Raw genomic sequence first — 24,806 nt, 5'->3', positions numbered from 1 at the left:
TGTGTAGTTAATTCAGTCACTGCCATGTCAACTGTTTCATGCTTTCATTAAGGATTTCTTGACATTACATTTGAACAGCCATCTGCTTTTACTGTCCCCTCCCCTGAATCACTTTAAAACATTAATAGCAAAGTATATTAGCAATTAATGAACATGAAAGGACATTGATTATGATCCAAAGCTTAGTTATAGCATTTGCCCTCTGCAGCATTTGGTGTTACACATTTTTTCTCAAATATTTCTTCAAAATGTATTTTGGATTCCATCTGATCCAAATTTTTATCACCGAATTTATCATGTAGATATTCCATTTTTGGTTCAAGAACTGACTCCAAATGTAAATAAAATGCCCTAAATAATGTCCTTACTGTGTTTAAATTAGCTGGCTAAGTCAGCTGAGAATACCTCACATCTGTCCCTGCATCTACTGTGAAGCTGAATACAAGCTTATGGCATGTGGGAGGAAAGCAAGTGAGCACATAGCTGTCGTTTGGGTACTTCTGCATAAGAGTTTCTGTTCCCAGACAAAATTGAAAAGGTTAGAGAGGAGTAAAAAACCAAAGTACACACTCAACATTTTCAGAATCTCAACTGTTCTGATAAAGGTTAGTCCAGTTTCTGATTTATTTGAACCATTTTACACTTTCTTGGTGGTATTCCCTGATGTATCAGAGGGAGTATCAGGTTGTAGTCCATAGAAATGATTGTATATATCCTTCAAAAAATCCCTCCCCCCATTTAAAAATGTTGAAATCATTCTGCTTTGAAGTAAAAGATTGCAGTGAATTCCACTGCTTTTTAATGCTTGTTATTTAAGAGTTAATCTGGATTTTACTCTTTAAAACTTCAAAATTTCAAATGCCAGATGTTACCATCACTGATTGTTGAACATCATCAACATGATCACAAAACAAACCAGAGTACTTGTGTTTCTGGTCAATAAAAATATTAATTTTAATGCCATTTTAAGATGCCTTATTCTTCTGCATTTCTTTAAATCCTACTGCAAACAGAATTAAATTGAAGTGTTACTAGGAATTTCAGTGCAGGCTGTCTTACTAATAGCCACTTTTGAGTCAGATATGATGAACTGATCCCCTCATACAAAGCTTAACCAGCTTATAATCAGTTGAAAATCACAACACAGAAAATGTTGGGATATTTTACTCTCTTCGATTTCATTTATTGCTTTTCATGGTGAAAACTGGTTGCAGACAGACTGTATAGCATACTTCACTTACAAAGAAAAACAAGAAAGGGAAAAAAAGCCAACAAGGAAAAGGAGTAGCTGTTTGAAAGAGAGTAAGGTGAGCAAGGAAGAGGAAGCACTGACCTTGTATCCCATTACATCAGATTCATTAGCTAGAGGTCTGACTGGCTCCCACCCAAGAGAGACGTGAGAGCCATCCTGTATCCACATAATATTGCTTGGTGCTTGGCTGGGAGCTAAGAACAAAAAATAACATGTGCATAAATATGTTTTATAAGTAGTTTCTTTAAAATAATATATATTTCAATCTTTTGTTACATTTACAACTGGTTGTGTTAGCAGGCTCCCAGCTTTACTGGAATTTTGCAAGTTTGTTTTTATTCCCCCACCAGAATTGTCATTTAATAGATTGCAGCATGTTTACTCAGCCCACCCCATAAGCTCCATAGAGCTTATGAACTTGAAGTCTTTTCTTTCCCTTGTTAAAAAAGCCTTGTTTTCTAGGAAGATTACCTTTCTCATGAATGCAAAGTCATATGAATTCATGTCCGAATATCAAAGCAAAGCCATGAATCAAAACTATACATTATTCCTGATTATTATATACTCTTATTAAATGAAAGTCCAAGAGGGGCAGAGGTTGTTCCCTGACTTCTCCCTTTGGGCAAAGGTAGTGAGATCACTTACGGGACTTCTTGGTTGCTGCATGCACAGCAGCGCTAGGTGGTCCGTACCCTGCAGTGTTGTACGCCCTCACCGTTAGGTGATATAATGTGTTTCCCTCTAATCCTGTCAGGAGAATGGATGACTCATTTCCCTCAGTTTTAACTTTTTCTGCTGCTTCCTCCTGTTCCATGTCCTTCCAGTAACCAACCTGCCAACAAGCAACCAAATGAAAGATTAATATAAGCATCTGCTAAGCTCATGATTCCAGATGCTCATACTTGCTATCCTGTGGAGTGTCTTTTTGCAGTTTCTGCCTTTTGTCTGATCATCAGGCTCTTTTAAACACGTGGATTTGCAGCCTAAGCTCAGAGCCAAGCAACGCTCACTCCTTCAAAATGGTGAGAGTCAGAATAGCATGGTATTACCTGAAACGCATTGAATTACTGTGGACTGTCACAAGGAGATGTAACTTCAAGATGGAAGAGCAGAGGATGAACATTCGCAGGGAGTCAAAAGTATTTCAGAGAATTCAAGGAGAGCTCATCCTCTGACATATCACCAGAATATCTACCTTCACCCTGGAAAGCTCTGACCACATCAGTCAAGAAGTGCTGTGAGCAATATTTCCCTCCTGGTTCTGTGCAACTTAGAGCCATGAGATTTCTTATAAGTGTAATGAATAGGAAATGACAGAACACCAAAGAAAATCTTTCATTCACCATAAAAATTCTTATCTGAAAAAAAAAAAAAAGGAAGTGGGTTCATTTTTAGTTCTTGGATATAAACAGGTCTCTGGTAACTGCAATTTTGATAGTATGTTTGACTCTTCCTTTTCAGACATAAACCCCATAAATTATCTTTGGTGGTTCTTAATTTGTGTTTCTGGTATGTGCACTGAGTTTATCATCATCTCAGAGAGGTTATAGAGCTGAGCTTGGAAGTTGACTAGTCTCTTTCCACAGGTATCAAGTATTTGCAGGGCATAACTGGAAAAATGCAGTACTGTCTTTTTAATGTATCTAGGTGACCTACACAAGTAAAGTGATTCTTATGGGGCCCTATTTTCCCTAACAGGAGATGTCACTGATGTGCCATTCAAAGACCTATATTCAACTTACCGTTATTTCTGCTGAGATCTACTTGCATTTATTCCACATTTTGACCTTTTCTGTGAAGCTGGTTATTTCATAATAAGTTATTCACATTATATCTAGATAACTTTTCCTCTGAGGGAAAGGTCATGGACAATACCGCACTACTGTGAATGTACCCCAGAAAATGGTGAACCAAAAAACCCCAAGTAGTTCGTAGGAAAATAAGACCAATGAGTACAATGCTGACCTTTTATAATTGCACTAGGACTGCCATATTAAAAAAAAAAAAAAAAAAAGTCTAGAAAGACCTGGCTGCAAAAATACACATTTAAGGTCATATCTTCACTTGAGTAAAGTGGCTCTGTTAACTTTGATCTAGGGTGTATCAGTTTGTGCTGACTCAAAGTCTGCTTTTTCAATTGTAAAATTAATCTAAGTATCTTTTTTGTGTGCTTGTGTTATCTCATGTTAAAACGCTGTTGCTTTAATTCTTAGGTTAATTACAGCTTAGACAGCAAATCTAGCCGTAGTCACCACTTGCTGAAATGTGTGATTCACTGAGGTATTTTGCTAGCTGAATGCTTGACCAGCCCTATTGATATGTAAAATAACACCTAGTCACATCTTTCTTGGAAAGAAAAAAAGAATAAACAACCATTTGTTCACACAGTAGGACTGAACCTCCAATGTTTATTATCTCTTGGGTAGTCAGATTCCTTTCATTTTACTTTGACTGCATCTTTACAAACGTGACACTGACACTACAGTGGTGAGAGCCACATGGCATTAGGCACTGTACAAACAGGCAGTGAGCAAACATATATGTCCTGGAGTTAAGTTAGTGAAGCTCTCTGAGTATCCAAGAGGCAAATGGTCAGAAAGAAAAAGTGACTTGCCCAAGGTTACACAGGTGGAGAGTAGCAAGGATGGAAAAGCAACTGAAGAAGTGAAATCCTGGTTCTAGAAAGCCAGGAGCAAAATCGTAAGTAGCTGAATAGGCCTTGTTATTTATTCACAGGGCACACCACATCTCCTGTGAATGCAATGTGCAAGACAGTAGACAGCCTGCCAGCTTTTGCACTGAAGCTTTCTTTTTTAGTATAAAGAATTTATGAAAACCTGATTTTCCAAAGACTGGTATTAGAACTACATAGGTATCAACTTTGTGAGTGTGGAGGAAAGCTAGGAGCATAGCTCATCCATTTTGATACTTTTTGTATGTTTGGAAATGGTTTCCACCACTGCTTATAAGGCATTATCACATTGGATGCTAATTATATTTTGCACGTGTGAAGTCTGCAAAAATAACCGTAGCATATTCCTTACCAGTTCTGCTGCACTGTTCCCCTTTGGCAAAGGAGTATTCTTGGGGGGATGGATATACTGTATCACTTGGGGGGATGGATATACTGTATCAAGCACCAAAAGCATGAAACACAGTTGGGCAATGCTTCTATCTCAGTTTCTTCTGTACTTCAAAGCCCTTAAGTGTTTGGTTCCCACTTTTACAATTCCCCTTAAAGTTTTGCCAGGTGAGTTTGGACCCTGATCTCAAAACATGCTTTTTTCTTTCTTTTGCAATGCATGCATCCATTTGTTGATGGCCAAATGAACAAAAGGAAAAAGTGGTTATAAAAAAAAAAGAACTAATGATTGTTGACTGACGTCAATGCTGGGGGAACTTAACATCAGTTTGAAACAGAATCAAGATACTGCTGGCTTTTAAAAGTGGTGGATGTAATTCTTAAAAGAGAGGTTTTGTTTATTTACATTTCCGTGTATTTGTTGTTTTTTGTTTTTTTTTTAAATCTTGCTATTTTCTATAACCTTAATTTATACTGCTCAGAAGGGATTTACCACACTTAGAATAGATTTTCATTAATGATAACTTTGAATATTGATACACCATGAAGCATAAATCACAAGAGTAGCCCATATTTGAAAAATGAAATAAAAAGGGGGGAAAAACATTTGCTCTGTTTAATGCATTATTGTTTGTTAGGCTTTAAATGTTTGCTGGTCTTCCTGCTGGTTTTCATTTAGCCAAAGCATAACAAGCTTTGATATCTGATTCCCCGAAACCTATGTCTTTTTGCTGGAGAGAAAGCAATAATGATATTTAGACAACTGAATAGAGGAGATGCAGGAACATGTAACCTGCTTTGTCCTGATTGTGGGTTAAGCAATCGTTAAAAGTAAATCATCACATTAAAGATTTGTTAAAGATTCTACCTCTAATACTTAACAGACCACTTCCTTGAAGTTTTAGGCTAAAAAATATCTTAAATAATATTAGTCTTTTTCCCAAATTGGTTTCTAGGGTGTGCATACTTTGGTATAAATTAATCTGATCTAATTGCAGGCTGCCTTCTCCAAATTCAGTAGTCAGAGTTATTGTCCACATACTCTTTCTGTTGGCCGTGAAGAGCTAAAGCTATAAATCAGGCATATCAAGCAAGAGCCTAAATTAGGTAGGATGAATTAAAGTGGGTGAAACACACAAATTTTCCTGGGCTTTCTGATGATTTACCAACATTAAGAGCACCTATGTAGCTGAAAATGAACTCAAAGAGATCTCAAAGTTCAGAAATTGTTAGGGGACGAAGAGCAGTGAGCTGAAGGAACTGCTGCTAGCCCTGAAAAAAACCCATACCATGGTTCAGAATTCATAACAACTATTTTAATTATCATTATCAGAAAATCTATCAGTGCCTTGAACTGGCATATGGAATTCATGCAAATGTTAGTGCAACAGTAGAACTAAGCAATTAAGACAGGAGAAGAGGTGCTTTTTGTATCATCTCAAGACATTTGTGTGACTGTCTCTCAGAACAAGATGAGGCACTCCTGCAAAAAGGTCGAACAGCCTCAGTTCCTTCCCTCACACCAAAACAGATGTTGACTGAAAAGAAGAAAGAAAACACTGTTCAGTACTCCTAGGTTCTGGGGTCGTCTCTGGAGTAGCTTGCATCCTCCACCTCTTTCCTCAGGTACTTTCTTCTCCCACAGTCCTGTGCACACATGGGATGAAAACTGATATTGTACCTCATCTTGAGGACTACCAAATATCTAGCAAAAATTTCTTATGAAAAATCAATAATTATCTAGGTTTCTCACTTCAGGTAGTAGAAAGTTAATAATCTTGTAACAAACTGTTCATGATACAGACATTGCAAAGGTTACAGCTCTCTTGCGGCCCCCGTGAGACATCTAGGGTGTGATCCTGATCCATACCTTAAGGAATTGAAGAGCAGTAGCACTGCTCTGCTGCAAAATCCTGCTTATAGTTTTCAGGATTTTAGAGGGGTTTGAGTCAACATATGAGTAACTTCATAAGCAAAATTGGCTCATATATCAAACTATCCAATGGCTGGCTCATTTTGTGTTTGGAAAAATTCATTCCTTCCAAAAGTAAGGTCTGGTGCAGTGATATTCAGGCTGGTGAAACACCAGTTCCTTTTTTATGTCCTGCTTTACCAGACTTTGGTCAAAACATCTATATGCTCTTTCTAAATTATGTCAAGGTATAATTCACTGAATTAAAAAAAAAATACAGTACCTATAGAAGTGATTTTCTGTTCCACTGCAAAAATAAAGTACATCTAAGAAAAAGAAAAAACTTGAATATTTATCTTTGAAAAGACAGAATATAATATAAACAAGTTACTATGTGAAGTAATTGTCTCTGAAAATCGCAGTCAAGTTTTTCTATTTTTTATACTTTTTTTCTGCAAGTTGATCTTTTGATTATGTTAATCAAGCTCCTATCTCTTGGGCAAATTCCAATGAAAAAGACATGAGCTTTGTGGTCTATACTTAGCTATTAGCCTTGGTTTTCTGGGAAAGAAAAAAAGAAAACAGAAATATCTTTTCTCCTAGCCAGTAATTCTTTCTTTTTCTCTTCCCTACCAGTACTGAGTGACAAAGAAAATATTGCCTAGGGCTGAAATAGATTTTATAACCTTCAGGTTATGGATTCTAAACAATAAGTATGAACTGCACACTGTATTTTTCTACCATTCTGCAAAGTTTTCAAGCTACTTTAACAGTGTATAGCTGGCATATGTTTAGTAAGGTCGGGCGGACAGCTGACAAACCTGTACTGAAGTCAGGAATAATATGTGCTTTGGAAGATGCAAATGACTACAGCAAACCTTGCATAAAACTCATGTGACATAACAGTTAACACTGCCTTTCAGCGATGACAGTGTGAAATTGGACAAGTTACTTTGCCTTTCATTACTCCTTAGTACAAAGTACAGACAGGGCTGGAGTGAATATGGGTCACTGCGAACTTGTCCATATGTAGTAGATGTTCTGTCATTTGTGTTGATTACAGCCCAAACATTCAAATGCTATAAAAATAGCTCCCCACACCCCCCACACCCCCCCCAACCTTTATAATGGTGTTGATAAAAGGCCAGGAAATGTGAAGACCATATAGGTGGTTGTCACCGCTGTGGTGACTGCAGGCAGAATACAAATTGAGACATGAAAACAGAGTGGCTAGTCAGATTATTTTACATTCAGTTTGAATTGAAGGAAACATTTTACTTATGGACCACAATCATTCTACATTAGGAAGTAATTGTTTAAAAGAGAGAGAGAAAAAAAAAAGATGAATCATTCTTCTTTTTATCACAGTCACTGGATTTCCTTACATTAGCTATTTGCTATTTGTAGATGAAGGTAGTACTGTGGGTTATGTTCTGCACTTTACTAAATATGATAAAACTTTCTGAATCAATTTTAAAATTAAAACAGTTTTCACAGAAGCTGAAAAAAGTGAGTCATATAGAAAGCATAAAGCTGCTCCATACATTTTTTTGGGGGGTGGGGAATTTAACCCCAGTGTCTTGCTATCCAGAGTCCTTCTTTTTTTCACTGAGGGGATGCTTTAAAGAGAAAACTGTCAATATGCTAGCAAAATTGGGCTTATAATGTGGGCTTAGTGTTCCTAAGCGAATACTGTAATGCACTGACTCACTATACTGATCCGATAAGTCATTATCTCCTTTTTGATGAAATCCTTCACAAAAATGGAACTGAAAAGATCTAGCAATATTGTCCTTGGATTGTGTTCTGTCCTGCGGAATTATGCAGGAGAGCAGCATTTACTCTTCTGTTTATTGAGTAAGGGCTGCTCTGATCATAATTCTTCTTGGGAATGAGGACAGAAAAGAGCAAACTACTCCCTGAAAGATTCATCTGTCAGAAGGCAGGCAGAGAAATTCTGGCTAAATGAACAAATAGGGAAAAGAGGGGTGGGGGGATGGGGGCAGAAAAAAAGCACCCTTCTCTCCCCAGATAAAAATAGTACCTCAGAAGGCTCCTTTAATTTCCTCATGGGACAAGGAGGAAAGGAGCAGTAAAGTATTTTTATTTTTATATTTCATTTTTTTGTTCTGTCAGCTGCAGGTCCCTGACTTGAAATATTTACTCTGTAATCTTCTCACTAGAATCCTAAAATTAGTGTACAGCACAGTGAGGAGCCAAATTATTAATAAGGTTCAATGTTAATAACCCCTGCTGTATTAATAACAATTACTAAATTCATTCCTAAAACATCCATGAGAGACATAAAGCAGGTGAGTGTTACTGCTGGGGTCAGAGTACGCTGAACTCCAAAGGTCTAAATGCTTTACAAGACATTTTCTCTAATAGTCGGAGCCCGCTGTCCTGTGTGTAACAGCCATCTATCGCTAGGACACATCTGAAGATCTGTAGGGAGTGTTATGTGACAAGCAGGCAAATACAAAATATATTCAAGTTATGAAAGTTTCTAGGGTAATAATTTTTCAATTTTAGACAGAAAATCTATTTTTTATTTTTAAATATGTAAAACAAAGTTAATAGAACATTTTGGGAATCAATGTGATTGGTGGAATAAGGGTAAAACTAGTAGATATAATTTAAAAGACGTCAAGATACGTGAGAGGGAGTAACAAAACTGCCACCTTTCTGAAGAGAAAAAGACAGGGTGCAGTGAGTAAGGCATTTCAGAGGATAAAAGACTGGCCTAGAAATTGAAGACAAAGGCTAGTGGCAGGTGGAACACTTCGATGTGGAGAGGGATAGCATCTGCAAGGTATCATCTCTATCAGGTGCAGTTTTGTTCTCTTTATATATAGCAGTTCTAATGGTAAAATTGTTAGGTATCACTTTTGCTGCATGAAGCAAGCCATGTGCAAAGGGGTAAAAACATACTTAACATAAGGAAGGAGTGGGGGTAAGGTACAATGAGAGAGAACTGACAGAGAGTTTCAAGAGTTCAGCATGGAAATGTATATGGGAAAAAGAGACCTGGACAAATGAGAGACCTGAGGGGACATACCATAGTCACAGCCTGTTTTATGAGCATCTAAGCATCAAGAGGCTACAGCAGGCAGGTGAAAAAATGCTAACTGGCTGTGTCTAAGCTGTGGGGTATATGTGCTGACCTGGCCATGGCTGTCCAGCTTGAGGTTGTGCTGGAGAGTGTGGTGGCTCTGGTGCTGCCCAGAGACCTACGTTTCCTTCACGAGTCCATCAGTCCTCAGGTCTTGTCTGGACATGCTGCCCGGGAGATACTCTGTGCTAGTAAGTCACAAGATGTCTTTAAACATCCATATGATTGGTATCTGCCTCAGATCTACATGTTTACCCTCTTTTCACTGTTACTTGTAGAGTATCAGGAAAGAGTCAGCACCCTCTAAAGGACTAAAGCAGGTCAAATAACCTGCACCCCAAAATCAGCAAATGGAGTCTAGCTGAGCTATTTGATGAGGATTAGCATAGCCTGAACCACAAGGTCAGGACGGTTTGTGGTGACCCCCGAGGATGGTTTCAGTCCTAGATCTGAACTGTTCCTGGAGATGTGGATTATAAACGGGATCCAAAGCTACAACCGGATCCAAAAGTGCAAGAAGGTCAATTGCCAGGGCCAGTTCTCTTTTCCCAGGTCAGGGAGGGCTGCCTCTGAGTAGAGCTTTATTTGAGGACTGTTTGGCTCTTGCTTCCCCTCCTGACATCTGACCTTTTATGATCTGCCCAGCAGATGTCCCCCGGCCACTGCGGGATGACAGCACATGGATGGCAGAGGATCTTTCTTTGCTCTGTGTTGATTGTTCTCAGTAAATAGCAAGTTTGAACTGGTCACTTAGAGCTGGAAACGGTGAATGCCTAATCTTCCCCAGACTGTGAAACAGGCATGCTGGGTCACTTGCATTTCTTTCAGCTCTTTTTGAAGTGTCAAAGAGATGTTATAAGAACTGGTGTTGAACAGTTTTCAAGCACAAATAAATAAAAGATATTCCGGTGCTATAGCTGCGGCCGTTGTTCCACAGCTAGTCATATGTATGCTAAACCAAGCATAATTTCTGTTGAAGTTTCACTACCACACATGTTAACAGAATGCAATGCTAGCAAAAGTAACAAGACTTCTCATTATGATATTCTGTGTTCATACCTCAAATCCCTGTGGTCTTCCTAGACTTTCTTTAATATGTTTCCACGCAACAAGAATCTCTGATACAGACAAACTTGTAGCTTTGACATCGATGGGAGCAGCAGTGGGTTCTGTATTAAGAAAAATTGAAACAATAAACCTCCGCTGTAACAGCTTGTATTTATCAAAACCAGTCCATCTGAAACTGTCATTTACTTCCTTTATTCTACCTTAATACCCACAAGAAGGTATGACACTTAGAAGGAACATGAAAAACTCAACAAGATGAAGAGATTATTATTGTTGCATTTCTTTATTTGTGTCATGCTACATCAATATCTCACCGCTGATGATGGGCACAGTAAACTGTGACAGAATCTCATCTATGACTTTTTTTTTAAAAAAAAAACCTGTAATGTTTGTAAATGCCCCCCCTCCACGCACCCTTTCACAGCCCTTGATCAGCCTAACTTCAGCAGCAAATGGAGCATTCATTCTCTTCCTGGTTTTTAGTGCCATTTTGTCAGCTCAGGATGAGTGATACCTTGCTAGGGTGCTCAGTCAGTCCTGCTCCAGGGTTATGCAGCGTAGAGAAGTGATACTCAGAGCTGTAGTGAAATGTTACATCAAAGAAAATTTTAGGACTGTGTTTTTACTTCCTTGGAGTCTCAGGCTCCAGTGTTTGGGACATGCCATCTTCTCTCTACTGTGAAGTGTTTACTGTTTTAGGTCTGGGATGCACACTAGAAAAGTGTGCATGAAGACCTATGATTCGTCCCTCTGATTACCTGTGTTGTTACCGTTGGCCCTATGTCTGTATTTCTATCTCTTTGCTATTCACAGGACACTCTGCAGTCCTAGCCTCCTGGTAATGTGGAGCAGAGGACCTTCCCTGCCCTCCAACCAGGATGGGCATCCTTCAGGGCTGCTGGGGTATGGCCAGGGTGCACAGTGGAGGCTTAGGGCTGCAGGAAGCCTTACATATCGCACCTGCCCAACAGTGCTGCCACAGACATGTTTTGCTTTTCACTTTCATATCATTAAACACTTTACAGAGGTCTAACTGTTTCTGTTGTTGGGAATTTGGGTAAATGTAAATAGAGGTCTGTCACGACAGGCCATTGAGCATACCACTAATTTGTGTCACCAGTGAGTGCATTGGGAGTGAAGAGTGTCCAAAAATTGTCACATATCAAACTGAGATATGAATTAAGGAAATCTTCTGGTTCTTTTGCTTTATTACCTAAATATTACTGAAAATTTGCTTAAGACAAGCTGTGGAGACAAGGCTTGAACGCAGTCAGTGAAGCACACAGCAGCAACATTTCTCTGCCATTCTGATGTAGTTCACTTGCTCAGCAAAAATGTGAATTCAAATTCCCAGCAGTCGCAGAGCCTGTGATTTCTTCCTTGGCCTAATGTTCTTCATTACATTTCTAATGTGTTGATTTGCTCTTGAAGGGCAGGCAGAGGTCTTGGCTTTTATGTTATAGTGAGGCACATCAAAGAGTTTTTTTAAAAATGTTTTTTTGGGGGCTCATTCAACAAGGTTAGAGAAAAGGAGTTTCCTTACAAAACAGCCTGAGTTAAAATGACACATTTTTCTTAGTGATCAAACTCCTCAGTAAGCTGCCTAATATCAATCTTGACTCATTAGCTACCCTCCGCTCTCTGATCATATTGGAGGCATTGTTCTGGCACTACTGCCCTAGACTTTTTCTCTGACATGGCTTGTAAGAATTTTTCATCCTTTTTGATGTCAGATTTTTAATGTTTGCAGCTCTTTTTGATCTTCTTTTTTATTTACTTCTAAAGAAAAGAAGCATTTCTGATGTTAGGCAAAATGGTGTTTGCCAACAGTGAGTATTACTAATAAGTATAAAATATGTAGGAAACTTTTCAGGTAACGAGGAATAATAATAATAAAAAATATCTTCAGGAATAAGTGAAATGGTCTTCTGAATACAATACTGAAAGAATTGTGCTATGAAGAAATACATTCCTCATAATATGATTTTCTGTTCAATAGTTACATTCCGCTTTCTATTTTATGTGCTACTAAGATTTGTGTGGCAAAAGCTATTTTCTAGTTTTTGTATTATTGAAGCAATTACCTTGTTGTCAGAAAAGACTGCAGTGGGATAAATAATTTGAGATGTACACAAAATGTTGGTTGGCAGCCTTTACACTTTCTATAAATTTAGAAATCTTTTCCTCTTCATAGCATTCACTAGTGGTGGTTTATGTATTGCTCAGAATAGAAACACAGAATATATTCTGATATTTTTTAAAATTGGTTTCAACAAATGGAATAGAAATAGTTTTGAATTTTTTTTTTATGTGAAGAAAATATATTTCTTACTTATCCAGAAATTATTCACTGCAGTTTCACTGATATTAGACATTGAGAATATAAGTGTTCAGCAAAAGAATGGAAATCATATATTTAGGAATAATGTATATTATGACTATCTGAAAGTTTATGGAGACTAAATAGCATTTTTTATTGATTTGTATAAGATGAGGTTCATATAACTTCTGGTGATATAATACAGTCTGTGGTTCACTCCAATGTCATGCTTTATTCTGTGTGTCTAAAATTAATGATAAGTTTGACAGGTTCATTAGGTTTTTCTATAATGGTCAATGATGTTATAATCATATTCTTTTCTTAATATCTTGGCATTATGCTAAACCTATAGGTGTCTGCCTGAGGTCATACTGCTTGAAAAAAAAAAAAAGTCAACATCTTTAATGATCCATTTAATATTCCCTGATTGAATTAAAGATGCAGCACAGCAAGTTCTCAAAAGGCTGCGTGCAATGTCCATGAAAAAGTGTCTTTCCATGTGCTGCAATCACACTTTAAGAAAATATTCAGCTTGTAGATCTTTGGGATGGCTATAATAAAGCAGGACAAGGAATTATACTGCGCTGATCTAATGTTCAGAGAGGGAATCCTGAATTTTGATACTGGCAAGTAAGAGAAAGAAGAGCTAGTTAATAGCCCTTACTGTGTCCTCCCTATTTATGACTATAAACAGATTTGTTTTTCTGAAAGATTTATCCTCAAAATTTCCACATGATCTAGCTTAAAAAACAAATCCAAAGGCCTATTAATGTTTATGTTGTTTCAGCTCTCCTGTGGAACAGAGCCTCTGCCAGGATTCCTCATACAATCAATTAATATCCATTTGCTTCTCATTTGGAATCCAGAAAGGATTTTTGCACACTTCCCTAATCCAAAATCTGAGCTTTCATTTGAAGCTAAGAACCTCAGCCTGGGTAATTGCATTATGCTCCAGGCAGCTCTGCATAGCTGAGACTTTGGGACTTCAGCCAAGACCCATGCATGTCGGAAAAATCCAGAAAAGAGAACTATCAGAAGAGAAATCACAAAGGATCCACACCTCTTGTGTCAGCCTGTAGGTAAGGGAAGTGGTAGCATTTGCTCCCTTGCTGGAAATAGCCACAGGGGCGATCTTCTAAAGGAGGGACCTCCAGCAAACTGTTTCCATTCTCAAGAAATGCCACATGGCATGATGCTCAGCTTCACCTCTCAGCCTGTTTGATGTATGTCCCTGGCTTGGGGACTCTACCATATCTGTGGTGGCATGGCTGTCTGCAGGATAACATTTTCTCTAGAATCCTGTGCTAGAAAGGGAAAAGATGTGTGATTTTCAAAACACCAAAAATGAGATGACGGATTGTTTCCTGGACAGGCCCTCAGACTTCTCACTTTTCCTCAAGTCTTTTCTATTTTCACCTTCTTTCTGACTAGTGTCTTTGCAGACAGCTTTAAAACAGAGAAAAATTAGGAGGGTGAGGAACTGAGCTAGCAGTGAAGCAGCAATCAGCGCTGACCTCTGCCCTGGACCTCTTTTATTTAGTGGTGATACCTTTACTTCTCAGGTAGAACTTCTGAAGCCTACTCCTGTAATGCTGCTCTCCTGTGCAGCTGCTCACAGTACACAACTTGCTGTGGCTCTCCTTTCTCCATGGAATAACCCAGATTTATTACACAGTGGACTATCACGTGGGAATAAGGAGCAGCCTTGTTCCATGGAGGCTTTACCAACATGTTAGCTACACATGGCTCTCTCACCTTGGCATGTGAGTAGACGTTGGATAAAATGGACTGATAAAACACAAACTTTGTTGGTTTAAAAGTTTGGAGATGTGTTATTATCTTCATGAATATAAATGCTTCATTTCCACCAAGTGATGTGGCAGCCACAGTTATCCTCAGCACGTGAGGAGGGGATGTGCCTATGATTTTGATTGCACATCTGATCTCCCATGGGGGCTAGTGACATTAATCAATAGAATACTTAATAAACTTTTACATGTTAGGGCTGTAATTTCGTGCTTTAAAAAAAATCAGTGGGCACAGCTCTGGCTGAACTTTTACAGGATGTTTCCAGATGGATCAGCTGGCAGAAACAGGAAATAATCCACTGTCGTTTACAGCTAATATGCTGATTTATTAATTTTCATGTTCACCTAAACCCCAAGTAGCTCAGCTTTAGCTATGAAATGAACCACAGGACCTCATTTCATGAATGTGAGATTTTAATTAAAGACATGGGGGCTGTATTTAAAAGTGTGTAATTGCATATTCTTTCCTCTAAAGGAAAAGGAAAGGGCAATATATCTGTTTGTTTAATAAGGGCTTAGAGTGAAAAGCAAGAGGAGATGGGCCTAACTAGAACAATTCTCCACTTTGCAGTCCCTTGTTTAATATCACATCATCCACTAGCTGGCCTGATGCAAAACTTCTTAAAGTTACGAAGAAATAAAATTGCAAAGGCTGTTACATGGCCCTTTGCCTTTCAGATTATGGAGAGCTTTGGCTCTCCATTGGTTCAATGCATTAGTACAAGTCCATACAAAGCAGGAACAAAAACTTTGTGCAGTATCATTGCATCTTGTATGTATTACAGAAGTGCATCAGGGGTCCCTCCAGAGGTTTGAAACAGCAAGACTGAATTTGCAGGCTCTACTTTGTACTGCTCAAGGCTCACTTTTTCATATCTAGACATCTAGACACTGTTTATCAAAATTATAGAACTTTCAATATTTGTGAGGTTAATTCTGTCAGGTGCCTGAAGTAGAAGGTAGATACTGAAATTAAAAAAACCTGATTCTGTATCACCCATGGTGGCAATCATTAAAAAAAACAACAAAGAAACCTTTATAAAAGATCTAATTAATTTTGAAACCTGTTGGCCTCCCTCTTTCTCCCAGATGTTTATTTCTATTTCCTTTTATATCTGCACCTATTTCTATACTGTGTGTATTCTAATTCATATTTATTCTTGTGCTGATAGGCTGTGTCTACACCTGCAAACTAAACAGGGACAGGCAGACAAGGCACCAGCCTGAGCATGGTCATACAGTTATGCATAGCATTAAATCATTAGCAGTATCTGTGGTGAAGTGTTGACTTGGACAATTAGGCTGCCCCAAAATACACCCAGGAATATGCTGGTGCATGGCCAGGGATGGTTCCTAGGAGGTGTATGGATGCAGCCACAGTCTGAAGGGTGACAATGTTCGAGTGTGCAGATGTGATTTTTTTTGGCCAGTTGACTTCAAGGGTAAACAATGGCTGGCTTGTTTTATTTGCTAAAAAACCAAAAACCCCCAAAACCCAAACAACATCCCACCCACCCCCCCCCCAAAAAAAAAAAAAAAAAGATGTAGCATCATTGTCCTTTACCTTTACAAGCTCTTTACCATCTCTAATAATTTCCCTGATTTACAGACAGTATCTTATTCAAACTTAGCCTTTTTTTACTGGGACAAAAGAAACAACCTTTTCTAGTTTCTACTGATTTCCTGATGACCATGCTAGTTCTTTGAACCTATACTACTCTCAGTTCTTTGTGGAGCATGAGCAACCAGAACCGTAGATAAGTTTTTAGCAAAGCTTTGTGGCAGTTTTGCCAGAATGACAGAATGATGCCCTGATAGAAATTAGAGTCTGTCTTGTCTGTAGGTTCTAGCTATTAGGTTCCCATTTTGTAATGGATTGGCTTGTTACTTCTCCTTATATGACTGATATAACACTTGTGTGTCTCCAGTCCTCTAAATTACATTTTTCTTTTGCATTATTCAGATCCTTCTTTGTATTGACAATGCATCCAGGAGTTGTAATAACAGCAATATCATAAGCAGCTCTCCTATTAACATTATGAATATTAGATATATATGATCCTTAAGAAGCTCTATCAGTAGCCTTTCAAGACTTTCCAAGACTGGTGGTAAATGCAGATTGTTTTTCTGCACTTATATACAAATATTTGCATTTTCTTTTTGATAGATTAACCAAAATTTATTTTCACCAACTGTTTTTTGTTTTCAATATTTTGGAATGGAAAAGATCTTGTCCCATGTCCTTGAGGTCTCACCATCCATGGCAGTCATGAATAGAAAACCAGGTTAAATCTCATTTATGGTACATTTGAATAGCAAATTATGCATTGCTTAAATTGGAAAGGGTTGTATTTCTGAGCACTTGACAATACCAGAAGCTTTCACTACAGATGTAAAAATTAGCAGACTTTCACATTCATTTAGGTACCCTATGTCATCTTATTTATTCAAAATAAATTATGACATATTTAATTATTGTTGATCCATTCCTTGATTATCTTTAATACCAACACCTTATTTATTTTACATTTTTTCCTGCTTTATATACTTTCCTATCTTTTTTCACCTTAATTTTTGGCAGTACTTGTATTATTCTTAGCCTTTAAATTATTTTGATTTTATTATGTATGCTTTTAACTTATTCTGAATATCTTTTAGTTAGTACATCTCTAGATCCTCAGAGGTAACATACTTCCTTAGAAATGTACCATTTCTTGCAGTCTAAATTTATTTTACACATTTGGCTCATACACATTCCAAAACACTTTCATTTCTAGTTTCAACTGTTAATTCCAGCTTATTAAATAATTTCCTGCTATTTAATGATGACTTGTTCCACTGTTATTTGTTATGATCAGTTTTTCTATTGTGTCTTAACTATTCATCAAAACAAAACTATAGTACCATTATTTCTTCTCAGTCAGTGCTGGATAAATAATCTGCTAATGATCACAGCTGGAACACAAGGTCATTAGTCATGTTTACTGTCCGAACTACTCTGAACAGCTAAATTGTCTCATAATTTACAGTGTGCTGTAAATTTATCTAAAATTGGTAAGGTGTTTCTCAGCAGCAAAATTAGTCCGGGTAATCAGCAGCTGACCTCTAGTTCTACCCCCGGTTTCATTATTTGCCCTTTTCCAAAATGACACAGAACCCAAGGGTATTATGTTTTATCCAAACTGGTTTTGTATTTCCTGACATGTTATCATATCATCAGTATGTTATGACATCCAACCATTTTTACTTTTATTTTGTCTTTCTTATGTAGCTCATAGTTGGTCTAATCATGCTTGCTACATCAAGCCTACTTGGCCATTTCTTTTATCAGGACAGCCTTTTCCATCTTCTTGCAGTCATACCTGTACACTCTCATATTTCCTTCTCCATTCCTGTATTTCTGATTTTCCCAGTGTTCCTCTTTCAGTGAATTAAAACCACCCATAGAGATTGCACGTGATTTCCCTGATACTGAGGGCTTGTATTAGTAGCCTTGGCATTTGTAACCCCTCAGTATTTAAGTGGAAAGTAGTCATCAAAAAAACCCTCCAAAGAATATATAAATGTTAAAACAAATGGTGGTTAACACTGCTTTTGTTCATTATTTTCAATACGTTGTGGCTTTACAATTTTTATTCTCTATGGATCAAAGTAATCTGTGCCTGCGCTGAAGTTCAGTGCTTTGTTTTGATATGTTCTAGCGTGAGTCTGATACCACTATTTTCCTGGAAGAATGCACAGTCAGAAGATTTGTCCCTGCTCTGTTCATGCTCTTTTTCAGCCTCAGGCCTGCACTTTGCAACCTTTCTTCTGGCAGGCAGCCTAACTTGCTGTGCTCTCCATGTGCTCTGGTGTCTCTTTCTCTTATTAAAGAGTTCCTTTATGAAAGATTCAGGCTGGTCTTTCCCTGGTGCTGGAACATGTCTACTGTGCCCTTCTGTTCTGCCTTCTGGCTGAAAATAATCGTGAATCTTTTTTCTGTCCTGCATCTTCTGTGTATCATCCTCATTCCCTCTTCAGAACCGGTCCCTGACTCTCATCATATCTTTTACTTCACTAAAACATCTGACCTCTCTTTTCTTCTCTCCTTCATGGTTTGCTTTCTTCCCTTCCTAAGGTCTCCAGGAAAGACTCCTTCAAATTTTTCTGCTGCACTAAGCCATCTTTTCCAAAGGGTCACATCTGCTTTTTTTCCTCCTGTGCTATTCAGCTGGTTTTGTACAATCTTTTTATCTGCTTCTACATTCTGTTCTCTGTTCTTCTACTACATTCATCTGCATCTTTAGCTCTTGGAGTATGCCTTTATCTGTATCCTGGTGATATTTCCCATGAAGTCAAAAGGCCAATGAAGAAGAAATGTCTTAAAATATCTATAACAGTCAGGCCTTTTCTCCTCTTCAACTTTCGGTTATCACCATCACTGATCCCTCAGTAAACATTGGTATCATTATCTTCCAAATATCTGACTTAGGGAATGAAATAAAAATATTAGCCCCCCTACTTATGAACAAGCACTTGGTGTTTTGCTTGTGTTTTCTGAGATTCTTTACTCAGAAGGTGGTTTTTAAGCCTTTTGCCTCAGTCAGAGACACTTCATGTAATCAGGGAGCAGTCAGTTGTGTTCACAGAGGGGAACATTTTACTCAGAGCCACCTGCCCAGCTGTTTGCCTAGGCACAACTCAGAGTCACCACAAAGGGACTCAGAATGCAGATCAGAGAGTACAGAATATGCAGTCATACTCATGTAGAAAAGAAAGAGATAAATTCCTCGTCCAGAACCTGTCCTATGAAAACTCGTTTTTTTTTCCTGGGTGCTTAGCAGAGGTAACAGGGTTTAGACTTTCTTAGACAAATTTGTTGTCCCAGTAAACAACTGTAGATCCATCTGTAGATGTGAGAAACCTTTTAATATGTAACATAAAGTTTCCTTCACTTTTAATAAATTTATCCTAGACCTTTACTGTAAATGTTTGCAGAGCAGTGAATTGAGTGTGTGATGAAAAGCGATTAAGCTAAGGGTTTACTGGATCACCCCTAGGACCATAATATATTGTACTGTCAATCTTTATTTAATATCTCCTCTTTGATAAAAATCCTTGAGAAAATGTGCCTCCAGTTGTTTAGCTTTTTAAATGTGATAGTCCACAAAAACAGATCTCCCTTTTTTCATAGCAAGCTGAAGTGTCTATTGTCCTCAGTTCCCATATTGCCCAGAACTTAACTGTATTAAACTGTTTTGTTATTCCTTTAAATTTTCAGTATAGCACCTAGGGTTATTCTGGAGAAAAGCTTTTTATAAATTAATTTTTCACTGTATTGTCACAGCATCTCATATTTTTTCCTCAAATGTAAGTCTTATTAGCCCCACAGAATTCCTCTCACCAAAGGAAAGTCTAACGTACAGACACATACAGAGACTGAATTAGCAAAGCTATGATGGGTAGGTACTTTCAGGTAACTGAATTGTAACCAGAAAAGTTGTTTTCTAGAGACAGTCTCTGGGAGCACAGAGAAAAAGTCAATTTTAATAGTTCTATTAAGGTAATTTGTAAAGTTCATATTTTAAAAGAAATGTTAGAAAAATCAATTTGTATGTAACTGATTATTCCATTTCCAGTCTTGTCCAAATAACAAGCAAAGGACTACTTATAATTCATCATGCAGCTTTTTTTAAAATAGCTTTTGCTATTTAAAAATAAAAAAATCCATCAAGGTTTGACCTCCCTTCCCTTGCAAAACTCTATTTGTATTGAACTTTCTGATTAGAGTATGAAATTGTTAAATAATAAACAAATCACCATCGGTCTCACAGTATCATTTTCCATTGAGGAACAGGGAAGTCAACTGTAAAATTTCTAAGTTGTACTGGACAATTTTTACATTTGGTAATGCTGATCCAAACAGTGTAACACAAACAAATTACTGGAACTGCTTTTAACAAAACCAGCATTTCCAACCTCTATAATTACTGTGAAAGAATAGTAGTAGATAATCTCTGCTACACCATGGCTCCAAAACTATGTATTTATTGTGGGCTAATATGGAATAATATTTAACATTTTCCAGCTTCACATAAAATACCATTATCTTCACACTACAGTTTTGTAGACATAGTATAAAATTCCCCCCATCTGCATTAGGACTGTACTTATTTTATCCTCTTAACAGGAGACAGTGGAATAACTCAAAGTGCAGTAAAGAAGAACTGAAGTATATGACTTCAAATAATGGGGCTGCTCAAAATATTCCTGTGGATAACACTTATTTACCTTTTGTGTGCATGGAAATTTCCATACGCTAGTTCCTTTCAATACAGGACTTCTTTCACTAGTACACATTAGTGTTTTTTGGTTTTTTTCCCCCACAAAACACTGTTGATCGTTATATCAAATGGACATAGAATTTATCGAGAAATATTTTTGATTTGCTCTTCTGAACTATTGCTATAATTCACACTGAATATTTTGACATTAAAATAAATTCAAAACCTTTATACTAATGAACTAAAAAAGAGAGAAAATAATAGAAAAATTAACAAAAATAAGAACAAAATTGCATTCTGTGTACTTTTAGTATCCATTAGCCAGGAAATGGACATTCACAAGTGATTTTATTTAGTCTTTGAGCTGTTGATTAACCCATCAAGAAAGTAGCATGAACTTCAGAAACATTAGAAAATATCTGCCTTTCTTTGCTCATTGTTACAGCAGCCCAGCCTGAAGTTAAGATTACAGATTTCATATTAGGCACGAATCTTCATTAAAAGAGAAATTTTTTTCTGTTTTGTTTTTGATAGGACTGATGTGGTTTGAAATGTATTCCTGAACTTTGCCACTTGTTTTTTGGGTAACCTTGGCAAGTTAGTTCATCTCTTTCTCTGCAAAACATGTTTCATGTTACTTGGCACTTCTGCAAAGAATTTTGGTATTTTATATTGAAAAAAGCATGATATAAAAGGACATATTATATAAAAACAGCTTAATATAGTTCATAACATAAAAGTTAACTTCATGTTGAACTGACCTCCTTCAGCTGAGCAGATGACCACTATAGGGCTGAAGGGACCATCTCCTTTGTTGTTGTAAACACCAACTTTCACCTCAAAGGGAGTCAGTGGTGGCACACTTTCATCTCTGTAGATGAATTTTGAGGCATCTGAAGATGTCACCATTTTTTCCTTCCAGCCACGTGTTCCATTGGGTCTGAAGGCTACAATATATCCAAATCCTTCTCCATTCTGAAACTCTTCTGACACTGGCTAAAAAGTAAAGTTCAGGTAATGATTAGACATAGTTTTACTAATTTAGAAAGCAGTCAGTCAGTGGCTGACCATGATCTATCTGGCTGCTTGTGTGAGGGTGATGCCTTGAGATTTTACTTATCATGCCTAGGGACAATTGCTTCTGAAGAGGAACCTTGTAAGGGTTTCCTCATCTAATGAACCATAGTTAGGCCACTGTCCTAGGAACGAGCTCTTGGTTTCCAGAAGATTTTTTCTTCTATATCTCCCTCGTTGTGTTTAATGCTTTAACCAGTAGTCTATCAATGGAATAACCCCTTCCAGTGACCATGTTAAAAATATAGAGCAACATATTGTTAAAGGTTCCTAAAATGCGATGTGAGTGACGCTGAACTACAGTGGGACTCTTGGGTTTCAGGTGCTAGCCTGTCTAATTTCTGTATCCAAACAGGGTGTCAGGACTTAGGGATTTAAGTCTAGTAATCAATTTGAGACTTAGGTTATAATGTAATAAATCTAGTTGTTCTAACTGTCAAACTGAGTCTTTGTGGGAAAAAAAAAAATCTCATTTGCTTTTCTTTTCTCAGAGGATCTGTGAAATTAGCCTCTTATATTGGGACACATCTGCCACAAGCAGGCAGTTAGCAAAGGGGTTTAGGTGTTTAGAGGCTGAGCAAAAGCTAAATCTTACATGTCCGGCTGAAGGAATGGAATTTTTCATGCTAATTTACTGCCTGTATTTCTTGTAAAGTCAATGGACTAGATGAGGAATGAGGTTGTATTTAACGGCTGTGAGCATATTAGGCCTATGCAAAATGTCATAAAAGGGTGTCTAAACTCCCTCGCCTCACATGCCCACCCTAGATCTGCAGCTAATGAACATCTGAATCAGAGCAGGGGCACAGGGGACACAGAAGCCTCTCTCCTCCACACTGCAAGTGACTGTCTCACCACCAGGCACCTCACCCACAGACACCTTCTCTGCCCATCTTTCTGAAGCTGTGCACTGTGCATCCAAGGGAAAAAAAAATAATCATGACTCTAAAGGCAGAGGAGGAAAAAACAAGACAGACTTTGTCAACTATTGATTTGAGTTGGAAAGGAGAAGCCTGGCATCTCTTTGCAATACTTATGGAGCTGGCAGTAGACAGTCACTATAAAAAAAGCCAGAAATATAAGAGAAGTAGCAGAAGCCTTGAATTTCACTGCAAATGCTAAATGCACAGTCTGTGATTAAAGCTGTGTGAATAAAATTTTGTTGAACCTGCTGAGTATAATCCAGGAGCCTAGGCAGGTTAGTCTTTTGCTGAATTCCCAGAGACCCATATACCATCCCAGTACCTCTTCAGACTTCAAAGTACTTTGTTGAATTCCTATTGCCTGTGTAAGTCCAATACAACTTTTTTGGATCGTGCAAAAGCACAGACCAACTGTGCTGGAGCTATGCTAATTTACACGGTGGTTGTGCCTTATGGAAATGCAGTGGCTACACCACAGACCACAGAAATCTGCAGTGAGTTCAAGTGTTATCCATTGCAATAGGATAAGTTCTTCAGCAGAAATTCCAACACTTACTTTTAATTACATGTTTTTGTGTTTTGTTCTATATTTTTACCATTTCTTGAAGAGGCAGTGACTGTAATTGGAAATAGTAGCAATCTTTCAAACAATATTTTTCAAACAATTTTCAATCAAAAAAATCTTTAAATTAAAAAATGTAAATATGCCCACTTCACAATTTATATTCTACACAGATGAAATGCTATGATGTTTTTGTAATCTTAATTTGATTAGTGACTTTATGAAGTTTAAGAAGTTTGTGAAACAAAAGTACGCTGAAAGTATTAACACTAGGAAGAACAGCATTAGATATTCATGGAAACAAGGAGCTAATCAGAAACAAAGGGGAAGGTTTGACACCTCCCGCCTTATTGGCAGTTTGCAGTCCTTAGCTAGAAGAGAAAAAGCATCACCTGGCTTTTGTGGTAAAAAGTCGGTGTATCCTGAAAGTTGTGTTGATGGAATTGCTAATTCATGACTGTGTGTTTTATCTGTATTGCAGGATGGGACACTCATGGGTCTATGGTTTCTTTTGGAAGGACAATTCAACCCTTGACAAAGAGGGAGATATAACACACTTCAGTAGTCTCCCATTCAAATCATCTGGGGAGCACTATAAAGACAGTTAATATGAGTACTACATACTAATATATGATATTAAGGACTGTGATTAAGCCAGTTTACATCAGATACAGATCTAGCCACCTGATGGTTTTGTTTGGGATTCAGCAAGTTCTCTCCCAATAGGAGAGATGCTGCTGTTCATATTAATAGACTATAAAGCAAATTGAAATCAGATCTGTCTCAACTGCCTCAGGTAGCTGGTATCGGAGAAGGCAGATGTGCCAACAGAAGACAGCCTATTTAGATGTCCTAAAATTTGCCATTTTAAGCAGTTAGCCAGAATTCTGTGTGTCTTTTGCCATCTGAATATCTCCTCAAGTTGACTAGACTAAAACTTCTTTCATTAAACCCCCATGTCTTTACTTGATGTCATTTTTCTTGGTTGTGTGTGTGTATATATTTTCTGAATTTGAAACTCTTCATAATGAATCTAGAAGTTTTGAAAATCCCTCAAGAAAAGTCTCTGTTCTACTGTGTTATTTATGGTTAGCAGAGAAGGTAACTCCCACTCATCCAGTTGCCCACTGGCATGGTCACACAGCTGTGTTGCATCTTGCATCACAAATATCTTCTCAAATACACGTTGATTTCAGGTCTTTAGTTTTATATTTTTATGAAATACATAAAAAATAATTGTTTCTTAATTTAAATAATAATAAAAAAGTTATAAGCTTTTCCTTCTGTTCCCTTAACTATTATTTCACCTGGTTTAGCATTTACATAAGATCCAGAAAAGTTAAGTCAACCCAAGCAGTAGATCAGGAAGAAGACTTAATGAATTAGCACAACTTTGGAGCTGTTACCATAATGCCCTCTACTCAAACCAC

The 24,806-nt window shown here is 37.6% G+C and overlaps 1 protein-coding gene across 5 annotated transcripts in view; it reads right to left on the bottom strand.

The window, feature by feature from the left end:
• Nucleotides 1–24,806, bottom strand: part of CNTN5 (contactin 5) — a 678,576-nt gene that overhangs the window by 4,757 nt on the left and 649,013 nt on the right. For all 5 annotated transcript variants that reach the window (XM_037377787.1, XM_037377784.1, XM_037377786.1 and 2 more), the window contains 4 exons: nucleotides 21,579–21,813; nucleotides 10,418–10,527; nucleotides 1,898–2,084; nucleotides 1,334–1,446 (listed from right to left, as the gene is read on the bottom strand). In XM_037377787.1, the coding sequence (XP_037233684.1) occupies nucleotides 1,334–1,446; nucleotides 1,898–2,084; nucleotides 10,418–10,527; nucleotides 21,579–21,813 (645 nt within the window). The remainder of the gene's footprint in view (nucleotides 1–1,333; nucleotides 1,447–1,897; nucleotides 2,085–10,417; nucleotides 10,528–21,578; nucleotides 21,814–24,806) is intronic.

Source organism: Falco rusticolus, chromosome 2 (assembly GCF_015220075.1).
Source record: "Falco rusticolus isolate bFalRus1 chromosome 2, bFalRus1.pri, whole genome shotgun sequence".
Classification (NCBI taxonomy): domain Eukaryota; kingdom Metazoa; phylum Chordata; class Aves; order Falconiformes; family Falconidae; genus Falco; species Falco rusticolus.
The sequence above is the reverse complement of the archived record's forward strand: the minus strand, read 5'-3'. Positions and strand labels throughout refer to the sequence as shown.